This window comes from Salvelinus fontinalis, chromosome 21 (genome assembly GCF_029448725.1).
Source record: "Salvelinus fontinalis isolate EN_2023a chromosome 21, ASM2944872v1, whole genome shotgun sequence".
Classification (NCBI taxonomy): Eukaryota; Metazoa; Chordata; class Actinopteri; order Salmoniformes; family Salmonidae; genus Salvelinus; species Salvelinus fontinalis.
The window spans coordinates 28224847-28242892 of record NC_074685.1 but is presented as its reverse complement, the minus strand read 5'-3'; the positions used below and the strand labels follow the sequence as shown (position 1 = coordinate 28242892).

Sequence of the window (18046 nt, the reverse complement as noted above, 5' to 3'; positions counted from 1 at the left end):
AGAAAGGCTGTAAAGCAGCTTTGTAGACAAACTACCACTGAATAACACAACAGCCCCCCCCTGAGGCTTTTCCTATGTGTAACATGCATACTGATGGAAATCATGTGATATCGAAGGTAAAAAATCCTCCGAAAATTGCACCTTAGGAGAAATCTCACTGAGATAGTTTTCATTTTCAGAGAGCATGACTTCTGTATGTATATTTACTACAATTTGTAGATAAATCACTGCTGTGTCCACATCCAAATCTTTCAAACCAATAATTTTCTCAACCAAGATTTATTGTGAAGAGGTGTTACAATCATCCCGAAAGTCAATCACAATTCCTTTAATAGTGACAGTATCATCATGGATGACCATTATTGGTATATTGGCCATTTAAATCAATCAACTTGCTATGTTATGCAAAACCTTCCTCCAAAACAGAGGCCCCTTCCCATTCGGTATTGGTGTGATATAAAACATTCCACTTCAACAATATATTTCCATCCAAGGTCATTTTCTTACAAGTACTTTTGGTGACTTAACTTGATGTAGTTTATAATTTACACAGGCATCATTCATTTCATTAATTGGTCTTTTGACTAATCATATCTGAAAAAGATCTGATGTGATTGGTCAAGACCAATTAGAAGAAAAAAGATCAGAATGGCCTGCCTGTCTAAATGCAGCCAAATTTAAAGTATTCCAGGGGAGATTGCATCCTAACCTCTATTCATATACCTGACCTTATTCCCTCTGCTTGCTCTGGGAGGCTCTTAATGTAAGGTCACAAGCTCTCACATGAAGTGAAACATTCATGACATATTGAAACGAAAACATATGAAGGACAAATAGTTGGAAATATAAAACAATACAGCACTTAACAGAATGCTCTAAATCAGGTTACTAGTTTACCATCATCGCAGTCATTTGGTATTTGATGCAAGAGAAGAGTACCAATATGACAGCTTGTGGATTTGTAATTGGAACATAAGTATGTAACGTGTGCAATAACACTCAATCAAAATTAAACTATGTTTAAGTGCCATGAATCCTCCCAAATGGGTTGATGTTTCCAGGCCTCTAAGCAAGTCTTTAAGTTCTTATCCTGTTCCTGTTTCAATGTCCTTCAATCTGCAACAGATAGTGTGTCCTTTGGGCCAGACAGTGGTGCTGACCAGGCAACAATGTCTTGGTGCCTCATGGTTGTCTGGCACTGCTTCCGGTTTGGTGACTGCTTTGAGTGGTCTTGACGTCCTTCACTACTGGGCTGGTGGTACAAGCTCCTCACTCTTCTCCATCGCCCACTCTGGGGACACACTTTCTACCTTTTTTGAGCTCTGCTTAGCCAAGCTGCCATAAATAGTCATAGCCTGAGGGGAAGATATAGACTGTTACTGTTCTGAGAGAGAAGACGGAGAGACAGGGGTGTGTTGAAAGGGAGGGTCAGGGAAGAAAGGCTGAGCAATCAAACATAATTAAATTGTTTCTTAAACAGAGACAGACCTGTGTGACCATGCCACTGATGTCACCAGAGTTGGAGGGCAGCAGGATGGTGTTGGACTCTTTGGCCAGGTTGGAGAAAGCGGAGACGTATTGCTCAGCCACACTGAGGGAGGCTGCAGCGTTTCCATTCTGTTCGAAACACAATCACAGTTGGGTCAATGTGCCATCTAGATGCGCGCACACAAACGATGAAGCCATCACAACTATTTTACCTGTTCAGCTAGAGCATCTGACAACAGCCGGATAGCCTTAGCTTTGGCCTCTGCTTTGGCTAAGACAGCATTGGCCTCACCTAGGTGAAAATAACAAGAGTCTCATCAGAAACGGTCACAAAGGCTAGGGTCCTGTCCTGTGGGTGTACTTGTTCAGTGCATTCAGAAAGTATTCAGACCCCTTGACTTTGTCCAAATGTTATTACATTACAGTCTTATTCTAAAATGTATTAAGTTTAGAGGTCGGCCGATTAATTATGGCCGATTTTAGTTTCAGCATTTTTGGACGCCGATTACATTGCACTCCACGAGGAGACTGCGTGGCAGGCTGACCACCTGTTACCCGAGTGCAGCAAGGAGCCATGGTAAGTTGCTAGCTAGCATTAAACTTATCTTATAAAAAAACAATCAATCTTAACATAATCACTAGTTAACTACACATGGTTGATGATTTTACTAGTTTAACTAGCTTGTCCTGTGTTGCAAATAATCAATGCGGTGCCTGTTAATCATCGGATCACAGCCTACTTCGCCAAACGGGTGATGATTTAACAAGCGCATTAGTGAAAAAAAGCACTGTCGTTGCACCAACGTACCTAACCATAAACATCAATGCCTTTCTTAAAATCAATACACAAGTATATTTTTTAAACCTGCATATTTAGTTAATATTGCCTGCTAACATTAATTTCTTTTAACTAGGGAAATTGTGTCACTTCTCTTGCGTTCTGTGCAAGCAGAGTCAGGGTATATGCAGCAGTTTGGGCCGCTTGGCTCGTTGTGAACTGTGTGAAGACATTTTCTTCCTAACAAAGACCGTAATTAATTTGCCAGAATTTTACATAATTATGACATAACATTGAAGGTTGTGCAATGTAACAGCAATATTTAGACTTATGGATGCCACCTGTTAGATAAAATACAGAATGGTTCCGTATTTCACTGAAAGAATAAACATTTTGTTTTCAAAATGATAGTTTCCGGATTTGACCATATTAATGACCAAAGGCACGTATTTCTGTGTGTTTATTATATAATAATTAAGTCTGATTTGATATTTGATAGAGCAGTTTGACTGAGCGGTGGAAGGCAGCTGCAGGCTCGTAAGCATTAATTCAAACAGCATTTTCCTGCATTTGCCAGCAGCTCTTCGCAATGCTTGAAGCACAGCGCTGTTTATGACTTCAAGCCTATCAACTCCTGAGATTAGGATGGCAATACTATAGTGCCTATAAGAACATCCAATAGTCAAAGGTATATGAAATACAAATCGCAGAGAGAAATAGTCCTATAATGACTACAACCTAAAACTTCTTACCTGGGAATATTGAAGACATTTTAAAAGGAACCACCAGCTTTCATATGTTCTCATGTTCTGAGCAAGGAACTTAAATGTTAGCTTTTTTACATGGCACATATTGCACTTTTACTTTCTTCAACACTGTGTTTTGCATTATTTAAACCAAACTGATCATGTTTCATTATTTATTTGAGACTACATTTATTTTATTGATGTAATATATTAAGTTAAAATAAGTGTTCATTCAGTATTGCTGAAATGGTCATTATTACAAATAAAAGAAAATAAATGTAAAAAAAAAAAGGAAAAAGAATTGGCCGATTAATCTGTATAGTATCGGCGTTGAAATAAAATCACAATCGGTCGACCTCTAAGTTGTTTTATTTCTCCTCAATCTATACACAATACCCCATAATGACAAAGCAAAAACAGGATTTTAGAAATTTGGGCAAATTTATTCAAAATAAAAACCGAAATCTCACATTTGCATAAGTATTCAGACCCTTTACTCAGTACTTTATTGAAGCACCCTTTGCAGTGCTTACAGCCTAGAGTCTTCATGGGTATGATGCTACAAGCTTGGCACACCTGTATTTGGGGAGTTTCTCCCATTCTTCTCTGCAGATCCTCTCAAGCTCTGCCAGGTTGGATGGGGGGTGTCGCTGCATAGCTATTTTCAGGTCTCTCCAGAGATGTTCGATCGGGTTCAAGTCCGGGCTCTGGCTGGGCCACTGAAGGACATTCGGAGACTTGTCCAAAGCCACTCCTGTCCAGTGGTGTAAGGTACTTAAGTAAAAATACTTAGGTACTACTTAGGTAGTTTTTTGTGGTATCTGTACTTCACCATTTATATTTGACAACTTTTACTTTACTATCATTCCTGAAGAAAATAATGTACTTTTACCTGATACCCAAAAGCACTCATTACATTTTGAATGCTTAGGAGGACATAGAACCAGGTCCAATTCACACACTGAGTGTTGGAGTGTGCCCCTGGCTATGCATAAATATAAAAAAACACGAAAATGGTGCCGCCTGCTTTGCTTAATAGAAGGAATTTGAAATAATTTATACTTTTACTTTTGATACTTAAGTATATTTAGAACCAGATACTTTTACTCGGGTAGTATATTACTGGGTGACTTTTACTTGAGTAACTCTATTAAAAAGGCATCTATACTTTTACTCAAGTAGGACAATTGGGTACTTTTTCCACCACTGCTCCTATGTTGTCTTGGCTGTGTGCTTAGGGACGAGGCCCTGAGCGCTCTGGAGCAGGTTTTCATAAAGGATCGCTCTGTACTTTGCTCTGTTCATCTTTCCCTAGATCCTGACTAGTCTACCAGTCCCTGCCGCTGAAAAACATCCCCACAGCATGCTACCACCACCATGCTTCACCGTAGCGATGGCGCCAGGTTTCCTCCAGACGTTACGCTTGGCATTCAGGCCAAAGAGTTTGATCTTGGTTTCATCAGACCAGAGAATCTTGTTTCTCATGGTCGGAGTCCTTTGGGTGCCTTTTGGCAAACTCCAAGCGGGCTGTCATGTGCCTTTTACTGAGGAGTGGCTTCCGCCTGCCACTCTACCATAAAGGCCTAATTGGTGGAGTGCTGCAGAGATGGTTGTCCTTCTGGAAGGTTCTCCCATCTCCACAGAGGAACTCTGGATCTCTGATAGCGTGACCATTGGGTTCTTGGTCACCTGCCTGACCAAGGCCCTTCTCCCCCGATTGCTCAGTTTGGCCAGGCGGCCAACTCTAGGAAGAGTCTTGGTGGTTCCAAACGTCATCCATTTAAGAATGATGGAGGCCACGGTGTTCTTGGGGACATTCAATGCTGCAGAAATGTTTTGGTAACTTTCCTCAAATCTGAGCCAAAACACTATCCTGACTAGGAGCTCTACGGACAATTCCTTCACCTCGTGGCTTGGTTTTTGCTCTGACAGGCACTGTCAACTGAGGGACCTTATATTGACAGGTGTGTGCCTTCCCAAATCATGCCCAATCAACTGAATTTACCACAGGTGCACTCCAATCAAGTTGTAGAAACATCTTAAGGAAGATCAATTGAAACAGGATGAATCTGACCTCAATTTCGAGTCTCATAGCAAAGAGTCTGAATACTTATGTAAATAAGGTATGTTACTTTTTTATAAATTAGCAAACATTTCTAAAAACGTGTTTTTGGTTTGTCATCGTGAGGTATTTTTGTGTAGATTGATGAGGAAAAAAATATAAATTCAGCAAAAAAAGGACCCTTTTTCAGGACCCCGTCTTTCAAAGATAATTCGTAAAAATCCTAATAACTTCACAGATCTCCATTGTAAAGGGTTTAAACACTGTTGACCATGCTTGTTCAATGAACAATAAACAATTAACAAACCTGCACATGTGGAACGGTCGTTAAGAGACTAACAGCTTACAGACGGTAGGTAATTAAGATAACAGTTATGAAAACTTCGTACATTAATAAGAGGCCATTCTACTGACTCTGAAAAACACCATAAGAAAGATGCCTAGGGTCCCTGCTCATCTGCGTGGAGGTGCCTTAGGCATGCTGCAAGGAGGCATGAGGACTGCAGATGTGGCTAGGGCAATAAATTGCCATGTCCGTACTGTGAGACGCCTAAGACAGCGCTACAGGGAGACAGGACAGCTGATCGTCCTCGCAGTGGCAGACCACGTGTAACAACACCGGCACAGGATCGGTACATCCGAACATCACACCTGCGGGACAGGTACAGGATGGCACCAACTGCCTGAGTTACACCAGGAAAGCACAATCCCTTCATCAGTGCTCAGACTGTCCGCAATAGGCTGAGAGAGGCTGGACTGAGGGCTTGTAGGCCTGTTGTAAGGCAGGTCCTCACCAGATATCAACAGCAACAACGTCGCCTATGGGCACAAACCCACCGTCGTTGGACCCGACAGGACTTGCAAAAAGTGCTCTTCACTGACGAGTCGCGGTTTTGTCTCACCAGGGCTGATGGTCAATCGCGTTTATCGTCGAAGGAATGGGCATTACACCGAGGCCTGTACTCTGGAGCGGGATCGATTTGGAGGTGGAGGTTCCGTCATGGTCTGGGGCAGTGTGTCACAGCATCATCGGACTGAGCTTGTTGTCATTGCAGGCAATTTCAACGCTGTGCGGTACAGGGAAGACATCCTCCTCCCTCATGTGGTACCCTTCCTGCAGGCTCATCCTGACATGACCGTCCAGCATGACAATGCCACCAACTGTGGTTCTGTGAGTGATTTCTTGCAAGACAGGAATGTCAGTGTTCTGCCATGGCCATTTAGCACATCTGGGACCTGTTGGATCGGAGGGTGAGGGCTAGGGCCATTCCCCCCCCAGAAATGTCTGGGAACTTGCAGGTGCCTTGGTGGAAGAGTGGGGGTAACATTTCACAGCAAGAACTGGCAAATCTGGTGCAGTCCATGAGGAGATGCACTGCAGTACTTAATGCAGCTGGTGGCCACACCAGATACTGACTGTAACTTTTGATTTTGACCCCCCCTTTGTTCAGGGGCACATTATTCCATTTCTGTTAGTCACATGCCTGTGGAACTTGTTCAGTTTATGTCTCAGTTGTTGAATCCTGTTATGTTCATACACATATTTACACGTTAAGTTTGCTGAAAATAAACGCAGTTGACAGTGAGGACGTTTCTTTTTTTGCTGAGTTAATTTAATTTTAGAGTAACACGGAACCCAAACCGGCTGCGCGCGTGCGCTATCGTGCGCTATCGTGCATAAATGTATTTTGCCCCCCCCACACCAAACGCGATCACGACACGCAGGTTAAAATATCAAAACAAACTCTGAACCAATTACATTAATTTGGGGACAGGTCAAAAAGCATTAAACATGGATGGCAATTTAGCTAGTTAGCTTGCACTTGCTAGCTTGCTGTTACTAGCTAATTTGTCCTGGGATATAAACATTGAGTTGTTATTTTACCTGAAATGCACAAGGACCTCTACTCCGACAATTAATCCACACATAAAATGGCCAACCGAATCGTTTCTAGTCATCTCTCCTCCTTCCAGGCTCTTTCATCTTTGCACTTATATGGTGATCGCATCTAAACTTTCATTGTATTACCACGACAACAGGCAACAAGGTTCATCTTTCAATCACCCACGTGGGTATAACCAATGAGGAGATGGCACGTGGGTACCTGCTTCTATAAACCAATGAGAAGATGACTTTCAGCACGATCTGCGTCAGAAATAAGAACGACTTCCCTTGGCGTCGCAGACGCTCGTTGGTGCGCGCGAGCAGTGTGGGTGCAATAATTGAATAACATGGATTTCTACATTTATTTTGCGACGCTCGCGCACACGACGTGTCCGGTCTGGTCAGCATGTAAGGCTGTAACGTGGAAAAAGGGGACTGAATACTTTCTGAAAGCTCAGTACATCAAGCTGCCTCGCACAACACCAGAAACATTTACGTAATTTAGCAGACACTTATCTAGACCGACTTACATTCAACTAAGGCAGATAAAGCAAACAGAAGCCGTTCTGACTCAGACAAAACTTACTTTTCATCAAAAACAACGGTCCAACTTTCACACCATCCTTAGTAGTTAACAAAGACCATAAGTCATCTAGATATGTGTATTAACCTACCAGCTGCTTTGTTGATCTGTTCTGTTTTCTGTCCTTCCGAGGCCAGGATCTGAGCTTGCTTGCGACCCTCAGCAACATTGATGGCTGCTTCCTTGTGACCTTCAGACTCCAGCACAGTGGCTCTCTTCTTACGCTCTGCCTCCACCTACACAACGGAAGGCAGTCAGAAGGAGTGTAAACATACAAAACTGATAGGCTAAGTCTTAATAATGTGCAATGTATCACTAATCTATAGATATCCCTTTCCCTGGAATGTGCCTTCCGAGCTTCAGAATAATACATTAATATACACAGCACACACTTCCTTGCTCACATGCAAACACACCCATACAACACACAAACACAATTCACACAATTCACAAATTAGAAATGTCCTTCAATAAATTAGATACTTTGAGATGTTGCCATAGACAAATCTCCATCTCATACAATTAAGTGCCAAAGGGTAATTAAGGAGCTTCTAAGATCATGCTCAGAAATAGTTTGAGGTTCAAGACCTGTCTCCCAGTTTGTTGGCAGCAGCCCCTCTCACCTGCATCTGCATGGACTCTTTGACACGTGGTGGAACATGTATATCCTTGATTTCATAACGAAGGCAACGGATTCCCCAATCATCTGACGCCTGGTTGATGGAGTGGACTATGTTGGTATTAAGGGTCTCTCTTTCCTGGAGAAATAGAGAAATATAAAAACAAGGAAATTAGGTTAAAAAAGTATCAAACACAATTTGTAAAAAAGAACCGAGACTCACCCTGAATACTTTGTCCAGGGTCAGTTTTCCCAGCTCTGACCGCATGGTGGTCTGGGCAAGTTGGGTGACAGCATACTCTGGGTCCTCAACTCCATAGCTGGCCTGGAAGGAAGTACATTTTGTTATCAATATCTACAAACAAGCAAAAACTTCCACGAACAACAACCTCAAGCAATCATGGACTTCACAAACTTACCTTAAAAGGATCCAATATCCTAAGATAGAGGACTCCATCTATCTGTAGTGTCACATTATCTGTGGATGTAATCAGATATCAGTTAATTCCGAGACAAGGACTGACTGACTGAGAATAATGAGGACTGGCTTACAGTGAAGACAACACTGACACAGTTGTCACTCACCTAAAGAGACCGCAGACTGCTCTGGGACATCAATAACTATCTCTTTAAGACTTTGCACATAACGAATTTTGTCCAGTATTGGTATTAGGAAATTCAAGCCCTACAGAGTATCCAGAAAAGTGAAAGACAAATTAGTAAATTGATCATTTTCATGCATTCGGGATTTAAACTGTGAAATAGTGTGAAAGTGTAATTAAGGGTGCAGATCACTGGCTAATTGGAAAACAATGGTTAAATTACCGGCTCTAAGATGCGATGGAAGCGGCCCATCCTTTCCACAACCCAGGATTCTTGTTGTGGCACAAACAGAACCACAGTGTTCATGGGCAGACTGGACGCCCATCGCTGCTGGGCTTGTGTCGCCCACAACGCTGGGACTGTGGGCACTGTTCTCTGGGAATGCTGGAGGGAAACAATAAAATCACCATCAATGTACATTACGCATTGTTGCATCAGAAGGTTACTCCATAGAATCACCTTTATTCACCAAGTACATTTACACACTCAGAATTGTACTTTGTGATATGGTGCTGCTAGTGATAGACAACATTTAGAGACAACATTAAGAGACCGAACACTGACCTTAGAATTTACAGTGTTTACATACAAATAGGCAGAGAGAACATAGAGCTATAAGAGAATGAGTAGTGGCTGTACAGATATACAGTGGATGTACAAATGTACTGTCAATATAAACATTTCTAAAAGTAGAGAGATGAACAGAAACCAAGAAACATCTTGGCTCCCGGGGAAAAAACCCTGTGCTATGCTGGAGCACGAGTACAGGACATTACAAGGCAGCTCCTGACTGTTCTAAGACAGATGCGGGGAGCTGACGCTGTCGTAGTCCATGTGGGGTCAAATGACGAGGGCTAGTTCAAGGAACTTCTGTAAATTGATTTTAAAATAACTGATTCTAGCACTGAAAGATCGAAAACAGGCAATTATTTTAGGTCCGGTACCATCCTCGGGCCGCGGTTGTGAAAGATTCAGCAGGCTACTGGCACAAAGATTACTGTAGTTATGTTGGAATCACTTTTATAGATAACTTCGACACCTGGAAATAGAAGATGCTCTACAGGAATGACGGATTCCGTCCAAATCATCTTGGCTCCTGGACTCTGTTCGAAGCATTTCACGTTGAGAATGACTTAATGACCCAAGACCAGCTCAGTTAATCCATACCATTGTGTTGCTAAATTGTTATAATGCTGCAGCAAATGTACATTAGCCCAGGGGCGTTGGCAAACAACGTAAGTAACTTAATTTGTCCTTCTAAATGCCCTGAACGTCTCTGTTGATCCAACAGCTATTGTATGCAGTAATCATGTGCCTATGAACCAGAGTAATACTATTAGCACTGAGGCGGTGTGCCCTAGTAGGAAGTCCACCATGTGCAGCTCACCCTGCACTATCAGCTCAAACATACAACACGAGCATGTCTACTTCTTATAAGCTTCCCAGTAAAGCATAAAAAATATCAAACATCCCAGAAAAGTGCTAAAAATAGCCCACATTAACATATGTAGCCTAAGAAACAAGGTTCATGAAATCAATAACTTGCTAGTTATATATGGCATTCATATTCTGACTATCTCTGAAAATCACTTAGATAATACCTTTGATGATACAGTGGTAGCAATACATGGTTATGACATCTACGGAAAATACAGAAATGCCATGTGGGCGGTGTTGCGGTCTACATTCCGAACCACACTCCTGTAAAGCTGAGAGGATCTCATGTTAAATACTGTTTAAATAATATGGCTACCGGTTCATCTGCCTCACCTAAAGCCCATTCTTGTGGGAAGCTGCTTCTTGTTCTATACTAGTATTCTTTATTAGCCCAGCACCTATGTTAAGGATGTGCGTGTGGCCACAAACTTTTCTAAGCTGCTGTAGAAGACCAAGTGCTAACAGTCAGTATATGGATAATATGTGTGAAATTCTTGATAATGTATGTGATATACCTCTCTATTGTCTGGGTGATTTCAATGGATTTCAAACTGCACAGTCAAGAAAAAGCTTCAAACTGTAACCAGTGCCTGCAACCTGGTTCAGGTTATCAGTCAACTGACAAGGGTAGTTACAACCAGCACAGGAATGAAATCAACATGTATTGATCACATCTTTACTAATGCTGCAGAAATAAGCTTGAAAGCAGTATCCAAATCCATCGGATGTAATGATCACAATATAGTAGCAATATCTTGGAAAACCAAAGTATGAGGTCATACAATACGTTTTGTAGTGATTCCTATGTTGATGATGTAAAGAACGTTTGCTGGTCCATGGTGTGTAATGAGGAGCAACCAGACACTGCACTTGACACATACAATTGCTTATTCCAGTTACTAATAAGCATGCACTCATTAAGAAAATGACTAAGAACTATTAAACCCCCTTGGATTGACGAAGAATTTAAACATTGTATGGTTGAGAGTAGAGGTCGGCCGATTCTGTTTTTTCAACGCCGACACCGATTAATCTGCCGATTTTTAAAATTTTATTTGTAATTATGACAATTACAACAATACTGAATGAACACTTATTTTAACTTAATATAATACATCAATAAAATCAATTTAGCCTCAAATAAATAATGAAACATGTTCAATTTGGTTTAAATAATGGAAAAACAAAGTGTTAGAGAAGAAAGTAAAAGTGCAATATGTGCCATGTAAAAAAGCTAACGTTTAAGTTCCTTGCTCAGAACATGAGAACATATGAAAGCTGGTGGTTCCTTTTAACACGAGTCTTCAATATTCCCAGGTAAGACGTTCTAGGTTGTAGTTATTATAGGAATTATAGGACTATTTCTCTCTATACCATTTGTATTTCATTAACCTTTGACTATTGGATGTTCTTATAGGCAGTTTAGTATTGCCGGTGTAACAGTATAGCTTCCATCCCTCTCCTCGCTCCTACCTGGGCTCGAACCAGGAACACAACGACAACAGCCACTCTCGAAGCAGCGTTACCTATGCAGAGCAAGGGGACTCCAAGTCTCAGAGCGAGTGACGTTTGAAACGCAATTAGCGCGCACCCCGCTAACTAGCTAGCCATTTCACATCGGTTACACCAGCCTAATCTCGGGAGTTGATAGTGCTTCAAGCCTATCGAAGAGCTTCTGGCAAAACGCAGGAAAGTGCTGTTTGAATTAATGCTTACGAGCCTGCTGCTGCCTCCCACCACTCAGTCAGACTGCTCTATCAAATCATAGACTTAGTTATAAAATAATAACACACAGAAATATGAGCCTTAGGTCATTAATATGGTAGAATCCGGAAACTATCATCTCACTTAGATAATACCTTTGATGATACAGTGGTAGCAATATATGGTTATGACATCTACGGAAAATACAGAAATGCCATGGGGGCGGTGTTGCGGTCTATTTCAGTGAAATACGGAACCGTTCCGTACTTTATCTAACGGGTGGCATCCATAAGTCTAAGTTTTCCTGTTACAATGCACAACCTTCAATGTTATGTCATAATTATGTAAAATTCTGGCAAATTAGGTGGCCCAAACTGTTGCATATACACTGACTCTGCGTGCAATGAACGCAAGAGAAGTGACACAATTTCACCTGGTTAATATTGCCTGCTAACCTGGATTTCTTTTAGCTAAATGTGCAGGTTTAAAAATATCTACTTCTGTGTATTGATTTTAAGAAAGGCATTGATGTTTATGGTTAGGTACACATTGGAGCAACGATACGCACCACATCGATTATATGCAACGCAGAACATGCTAGATAAACTAGTAATATCCTCAACCATGTGTAGTTAACTAGTGATTATGATTGATTGATTGTTTTATATAAGATAAGTTTAATGTTAGCTAGCAACTTACCTTGGCTTCTACAGCATTTGCGAAACAGGCAGGCTCCTCGTGGAGTGCAATGTAATCAGGTGGTTAGAGCGTTGGACTAGTTAACTGTAAGGTTGCAAGATTGAATCCCCCGAGCTGACAAGGTAAAAATCTGTCGTTCTGCCCCTGAACGAGGCAGTTAACCTCTCTTGGGTACGTGAGACGTTAGCGTCCCACCTCTTCAACAGCCAGTGAAACTGCTGGGCACCAAATTCAAATACAGAAATACTAATTTTAAAATTCAGAAAACAAAACATATTTTAAATAGGTTTAAAGATTAACTTCTTGTGAATCCAACCACGGCGTCAGATTTTAAAAATGCTTTACGCAAAAGCATACCTTACGATTATTTGAGAATAGGCCAGCAGATAAATCATTACAAACAGTAACCAGCCAAGTAGAAGAGTTACACAAGTCAGAAATAGAGATTAAATGAATCCCTTACCTTTGATGATCTTCATATGGTTGCACTCAGCAGACATTCATTTACTCAATAAATGTTCCTTTTGTTCGATAAAGTCTCTATATCCAAAAACCTCAGTTTTGTTCGTGCGTTTTCTTCAGTAATCCACAGGCTCCAACGCAGTCAAAACAGGCAGACAAAAAAATCAAAATTGTCTCCGTAAAGTTCATAGAAACATGTCAAACGATGTTTATTTTCAATCCGCAGGTTGTTTTTAACCTAAATAATCGATAATATTTCAACCAGACAATAACGTCGTCAATATAAAAAGGTAAACAAGAAAGGCACTCTCTCGGTTGCGCGCATGAAAAAGCTCTGTGACACTTTAGGGTCCACTCATTCAGACTGCTCTTACTTCCTCATGTTTCAGAATACAAGCCTGAACAATTTCTAAAGACTGTTGACATCTAGTGGAAGGCATAGGAACTGCAATTTGAGTCCTAAGTCAATGGATACTGTAATGGCATTGAATAGAAAACAACAAAACCAACACAAAAAAAACAACTTCCCGAATGGATTTCTCTCAGGTTTTCGCCTGCCAAATCAGTTCTGTTATACGCAGACACTATTTTAACAGTTTTCTATCCAAATCGACCAGTTATATGCATATGATATCTTCTGGGCCCGAGAAGCAGGCAGTTTAATTTGGGCATGCTTTTCATCCAAAATTCTGAATGCTGCCCCCTACCCTAGAGAAGTTAACCCACCGTTCCTAGGCCATCATTTAAAATAAGAATGTGTTCTTAACTGACTTGCCTAGTTAAATAAAGATTAAATAAAAGGTGTAAAAAAAAAAATTTGGCCAAATGGGTTCAAAAATACCGATTTCCGATTGTTATGAAAACTTGAAATCGGCCCTAATTAAAATCGGCCATTCCGATTAATCGGTCGACCTCTAGCTGAGAGGGATGAGGCAAAAGGAATGGCAAATAAGTCTGGCTGAACAACTAATTGGCAAACATACTTCAAATGGAGAAATCATGTGACTAAACTGAATTTAAAAAAATAAACTATACTATGAAACAAAGATAAATGATAAAGTAAAATGCTTTGGAGGATCTTAAATTACATTTTGGGCAAAAGGGTAAACTCAGCTCTATCATTCACTGAATCACATGGCTCATTTGTCCCAAAACCCACTTATATTGGCAACTAGTTTAATGATTTTTTCATTGGCAAGATTAGCAAAGTTGGTCATGACATGCCAGCAACAAACACTAACACTACACATAGAAGTATAACTGACCAAATTTTGAAAGACAAGCATTGTCATTTTGAATTCTGTGTGTGGAATAGGTGAAAAAATTGTTGTCTATCAACAATGACAAACCACCGGGTTCTGACAACTTGTATAGAAAATTACTGAGGGTAATAGCAGACGATATTTCCACTCCTATTTACCATGTCTTCAATCAAAGCCTACTAGAAATGTGTGTGCCCTCAGTTCTGGAGGGAAGAAAAAGTAGTTCTGCTACCCAAGAATTGTAAAGCCCCCTTTACTGGCTCAAATAGTCGACCAATCAGTCTGTTACCAACCCTTAGTAAACTTCAGTGCGGCTTTTGACATTATCGATCATAGTCTACTGCTGGAAAAACTTGTGTTATGGCTTTACCCTCCCTCCCTGCTATATTGTGGATAAAGAGTTGCCTGTCTAACAGGACACAGAGGGTGTTCTTTAATGGAAACCTCTCCAACATAATGCAGGTAGAATCAAGAATTCCCCAGGGAAGCTGTCTAAGCCCCTTACCTTTTTCAATCTTTACTAATGACATGTCATTGAGTAAAGCCCGTGTTGTGTGTGAGGATGACTCAAAACTATGCATGTCAGCTACTACAGCGTCTGAAATGACTGCAACACTTAAAGTTGAAGTTAGAGTTGAAGTTAGTTTCAGAACAGGTGGCAAGGAATAAGTTAGTCCTAAATATTTCCAAATCTAAAAGCATTGTATTTGGAACACATCATTCACTAAACCCTAAACTAAATATTGTAATAAATAATGTGTAAATTGAGGTGACTAAACTGCTCGGAATAACCCTGGATTGTAACTGTAATAGTATATATTTTTTTAAACTATGATACAACAGTAGCTAAGATTGGGAGAAGTCTGTCCATAATAAAGTGCTGCCCTGCTTTCTTAACACTATCAACAAGGCAGGTCCTACAGGCCCTAGTTTTGTCGCACCTGGACTGTTCAGTCGTGTGGTTAGGTGCCACAAAGAGGGACTTAGGAAAATGTCAGTTGGTTCAGAACAGGGCAGCACAGCTGGCCCTTAAATATACATGAGAGCTAACATTAATATGCATGTCAATCTCTCATGGCTCAAAATTGACTTCATCACTATTTGTTTTTGTAAGAAGTGTTGACAAGCTGAATGCACTGAGCTGTCTGTTTAAACTAATAGCACACAGCTCAGACACCCATGCATACCCCACAAGACGTCACTTCACAATCCAAGTCCCGAACAGGCTATGGGAGGCGCAACGATAGTTTAGGCTTACATTTAGCCTATATGAATGAATCCTACCTTTTTAAGCACATCTTGTGAGTAGCAGGCTCTTTTCCTTTCTTTATGTACCATTAAAATGTGCCCAAACCTACTGTCAAGTTACCAGGTTGTTAGCTAGCTAGGTAACATGACTGAACAACATTGTATATTATCAAACCAATAATTAGCGACCCAGGATTAGTTTAAGGTGTCCCTCGACATGGTTTGTGAAATTATATAAAATGAGTGTGAATCCCGATAGAAAGAAAAAAGGCTTCTCTGGTAATATGGCACATTTTTGGAACCGTTTATGCTAGAGACAAACCATTTTCTTTGCTGTAAAGCTGCAAGCATGCCTGTCGCGGAGCGGTGCTTTTTTCATCTCCGACACTCAGAGGCTGCATGACAGTGAGCTAGCAAAGGCTACTCAGACTGGTCTGTGCTCTTGGTTATAACAGGTGATGAAATGATACAAAAGAGCAATGTTGATACATTGTAACAGAAGACTCATCAGGGTCTGCATCCCGGCTAAATTATATATTTTTTCAAACTGACTGAGGAATAGATGCAAGCAAAGAGTGGACGGAGAGAAGCAGGTGAGTGAGGGCTGATAGGGGATGCGGTTGGCAATTACAGATGCCACAAGTGATATGCACATGAAAGTGGATATTATTGGATCTGCGAATACAAGAGACTAGCGGCTGTAGCGTAAATTCAACTGAATTTATAAACAAAACTGACTTTATAAAGATTTTATAAACAGGCACAAGCAGGTTCTTACGATGGGTAGGGCTGAAAAAGTCAGTAGTATCTATAATATGAAATGGTATTCTAAAATGTTGGTTCATAAACGTTTTGGTACCATGATATTACCGTGGTACCGGTACACCGTGCAACACTAAATATAATTGCAACAAAGAGCGCAGATTTAGGTTTATAAACTCTGAAGCACCATTCGGGTAATGTGACATAACATTTAATTGTACTGTTGAGGGCATTTTCAACTGGCCAACGACATACACTACATGGCCAAAAGTGTGGACACCTGCACGTCGTACATCTCATTCCAAAATCATGGGCATTATCATGGAGTTGGTCCCCCCTTTGCTGCTCTAACAGCATCCACTCTTCTGGGAAGGCTTTCCACTAGATGTTGGAACATTGCTGCAGGGACTTACTTCCATTCAGCCACAAGAGCATTAGTGAGGGCGGGCACTGATGTTGTGCGATTAGGCCTGGCTCACATCGGCTTTCCAATTCATCCCAAAGGTGTTCGATGGGGTTGAATTCAGGGCTCCGTGCAGGCCAGTCAAGTTCTTCACATCAATAGACAAACCTCGCTTTGTGCACAGGGGCATTGTCATGCTGAAGCAGGAATGGCCCTCCCCAAACTGTTGCCACAGTTGGAAGAACAGAATCGTGTAGAATGTCATTGTATGCTTTAGCTTTAAGATGTCCCTTCACTGGAACTAAGAGGCCTAGCCCGAACCATGAAAAACAGCCTCAGACCATTATTCCTCCTTCACAAAACTTTACAGTTGGCACTGTACTTTGGGGCAGGTAGCGTTCCCCTGGCATTCCCTAAACCCAGATTCATCCATCACCAAGATGGTGAAGCGTGATTCATCACTCCAGAGAACACGTTTCGGCGAGTTCTCTATCGGCGAACTTTACACCACTTCAGCCGATGCTTGGCATTGCACATGGTGATCTTTGGCTTGTGTGCGGCTGTTCGGCCATGGAAACTCATTTCATGAAGCTCTCGACAAACAGTTCTTGTGCTGACATTGCTTCCAGAGGCAGTTTGGAAATCGGTGGCAAGTGTTCAAAACCGAGGACAGACTTGGTGGTCCCATTCAGTGAGTTTGTGTGGCCTACCACCTTGCGTTTCACCTTCACAATAACAGCACTTAAAGTTGACCAGGGCAGGTTTAACAGCGCAGATATTTGACGAACTGACTTGTTGCCATGTTGAAAGTCACTTAGTTCTTCAGTAAGGCCATTCTACTGCCAATGTTTGTCTATGGAGATCGCATGGCTGTGTGCTAGATTTTATACATCCGTCAGCAACAGTGTGGCTGAAATAGCCGAATCCATTAATTTGAAGGGATATCCACATACTTTTGTATATATAGTGTAACTAGTTGTCTAGTTCGCTGACTAACATCTCAGTGAACACATGATAGCAAGGCAAGCTAGCTGGCGTACAGTAGCAAGCTAACTCGGTAGACTAACTGTAATGACCTAACGTTAGCTAGCTTGAATTAGCATGTGTCTTACCATTAAAAGGGCACCACCAGTCCGGCATAATGTTCGGAACATTTTCTTAACGTAATTGTTGGCTGATATGTAGCTATGTTGTTTAGGTGAAATGAATGAATATTTGTTCATGTGTGACCCTCGGCCGATTCAGGAAACGAAGTTACAACATCGAATTGGTGCACTGGTTAAACACGTCCCCCTGTTGATAGGG

At 41.3% G+C, this 18046-nt stretch overlaps 1 protein-coding gene across 1 annotated transcript; it reads right to left on the bottom strand.

The window, feature by feature from the left end:
- Window positions 1–260: 260 nt before the first annotated feature.
- On the bottom strand, window positions 261–18046 carry stoml2 (stomatin (EPB72)-like 2). Its single transcript, XM_055874533.1, has 10 exons — window positions 17854–18046; window positions 8987–9148; window positions 8747–8846; window positions 8581–8639; window positions 8385–8486; window positions 8166–8300; window positions 7634–7778; window positions 1701–1780; window positions 1489–1617; window positions 261–1355 (listed from the first exon to the last, which is right to left on the bottom strand). The coding sequence occupies exons 1-10, from the start codon at window positions 17962–17964 to the stop codon at window positions 1245–1247; spliced, it is 1134 nt and encodes a 377-aa protein (XP_055730508.1). The 5' UTR covers window positions 17965–18046; the 3' UTR covers window positions 261–1244.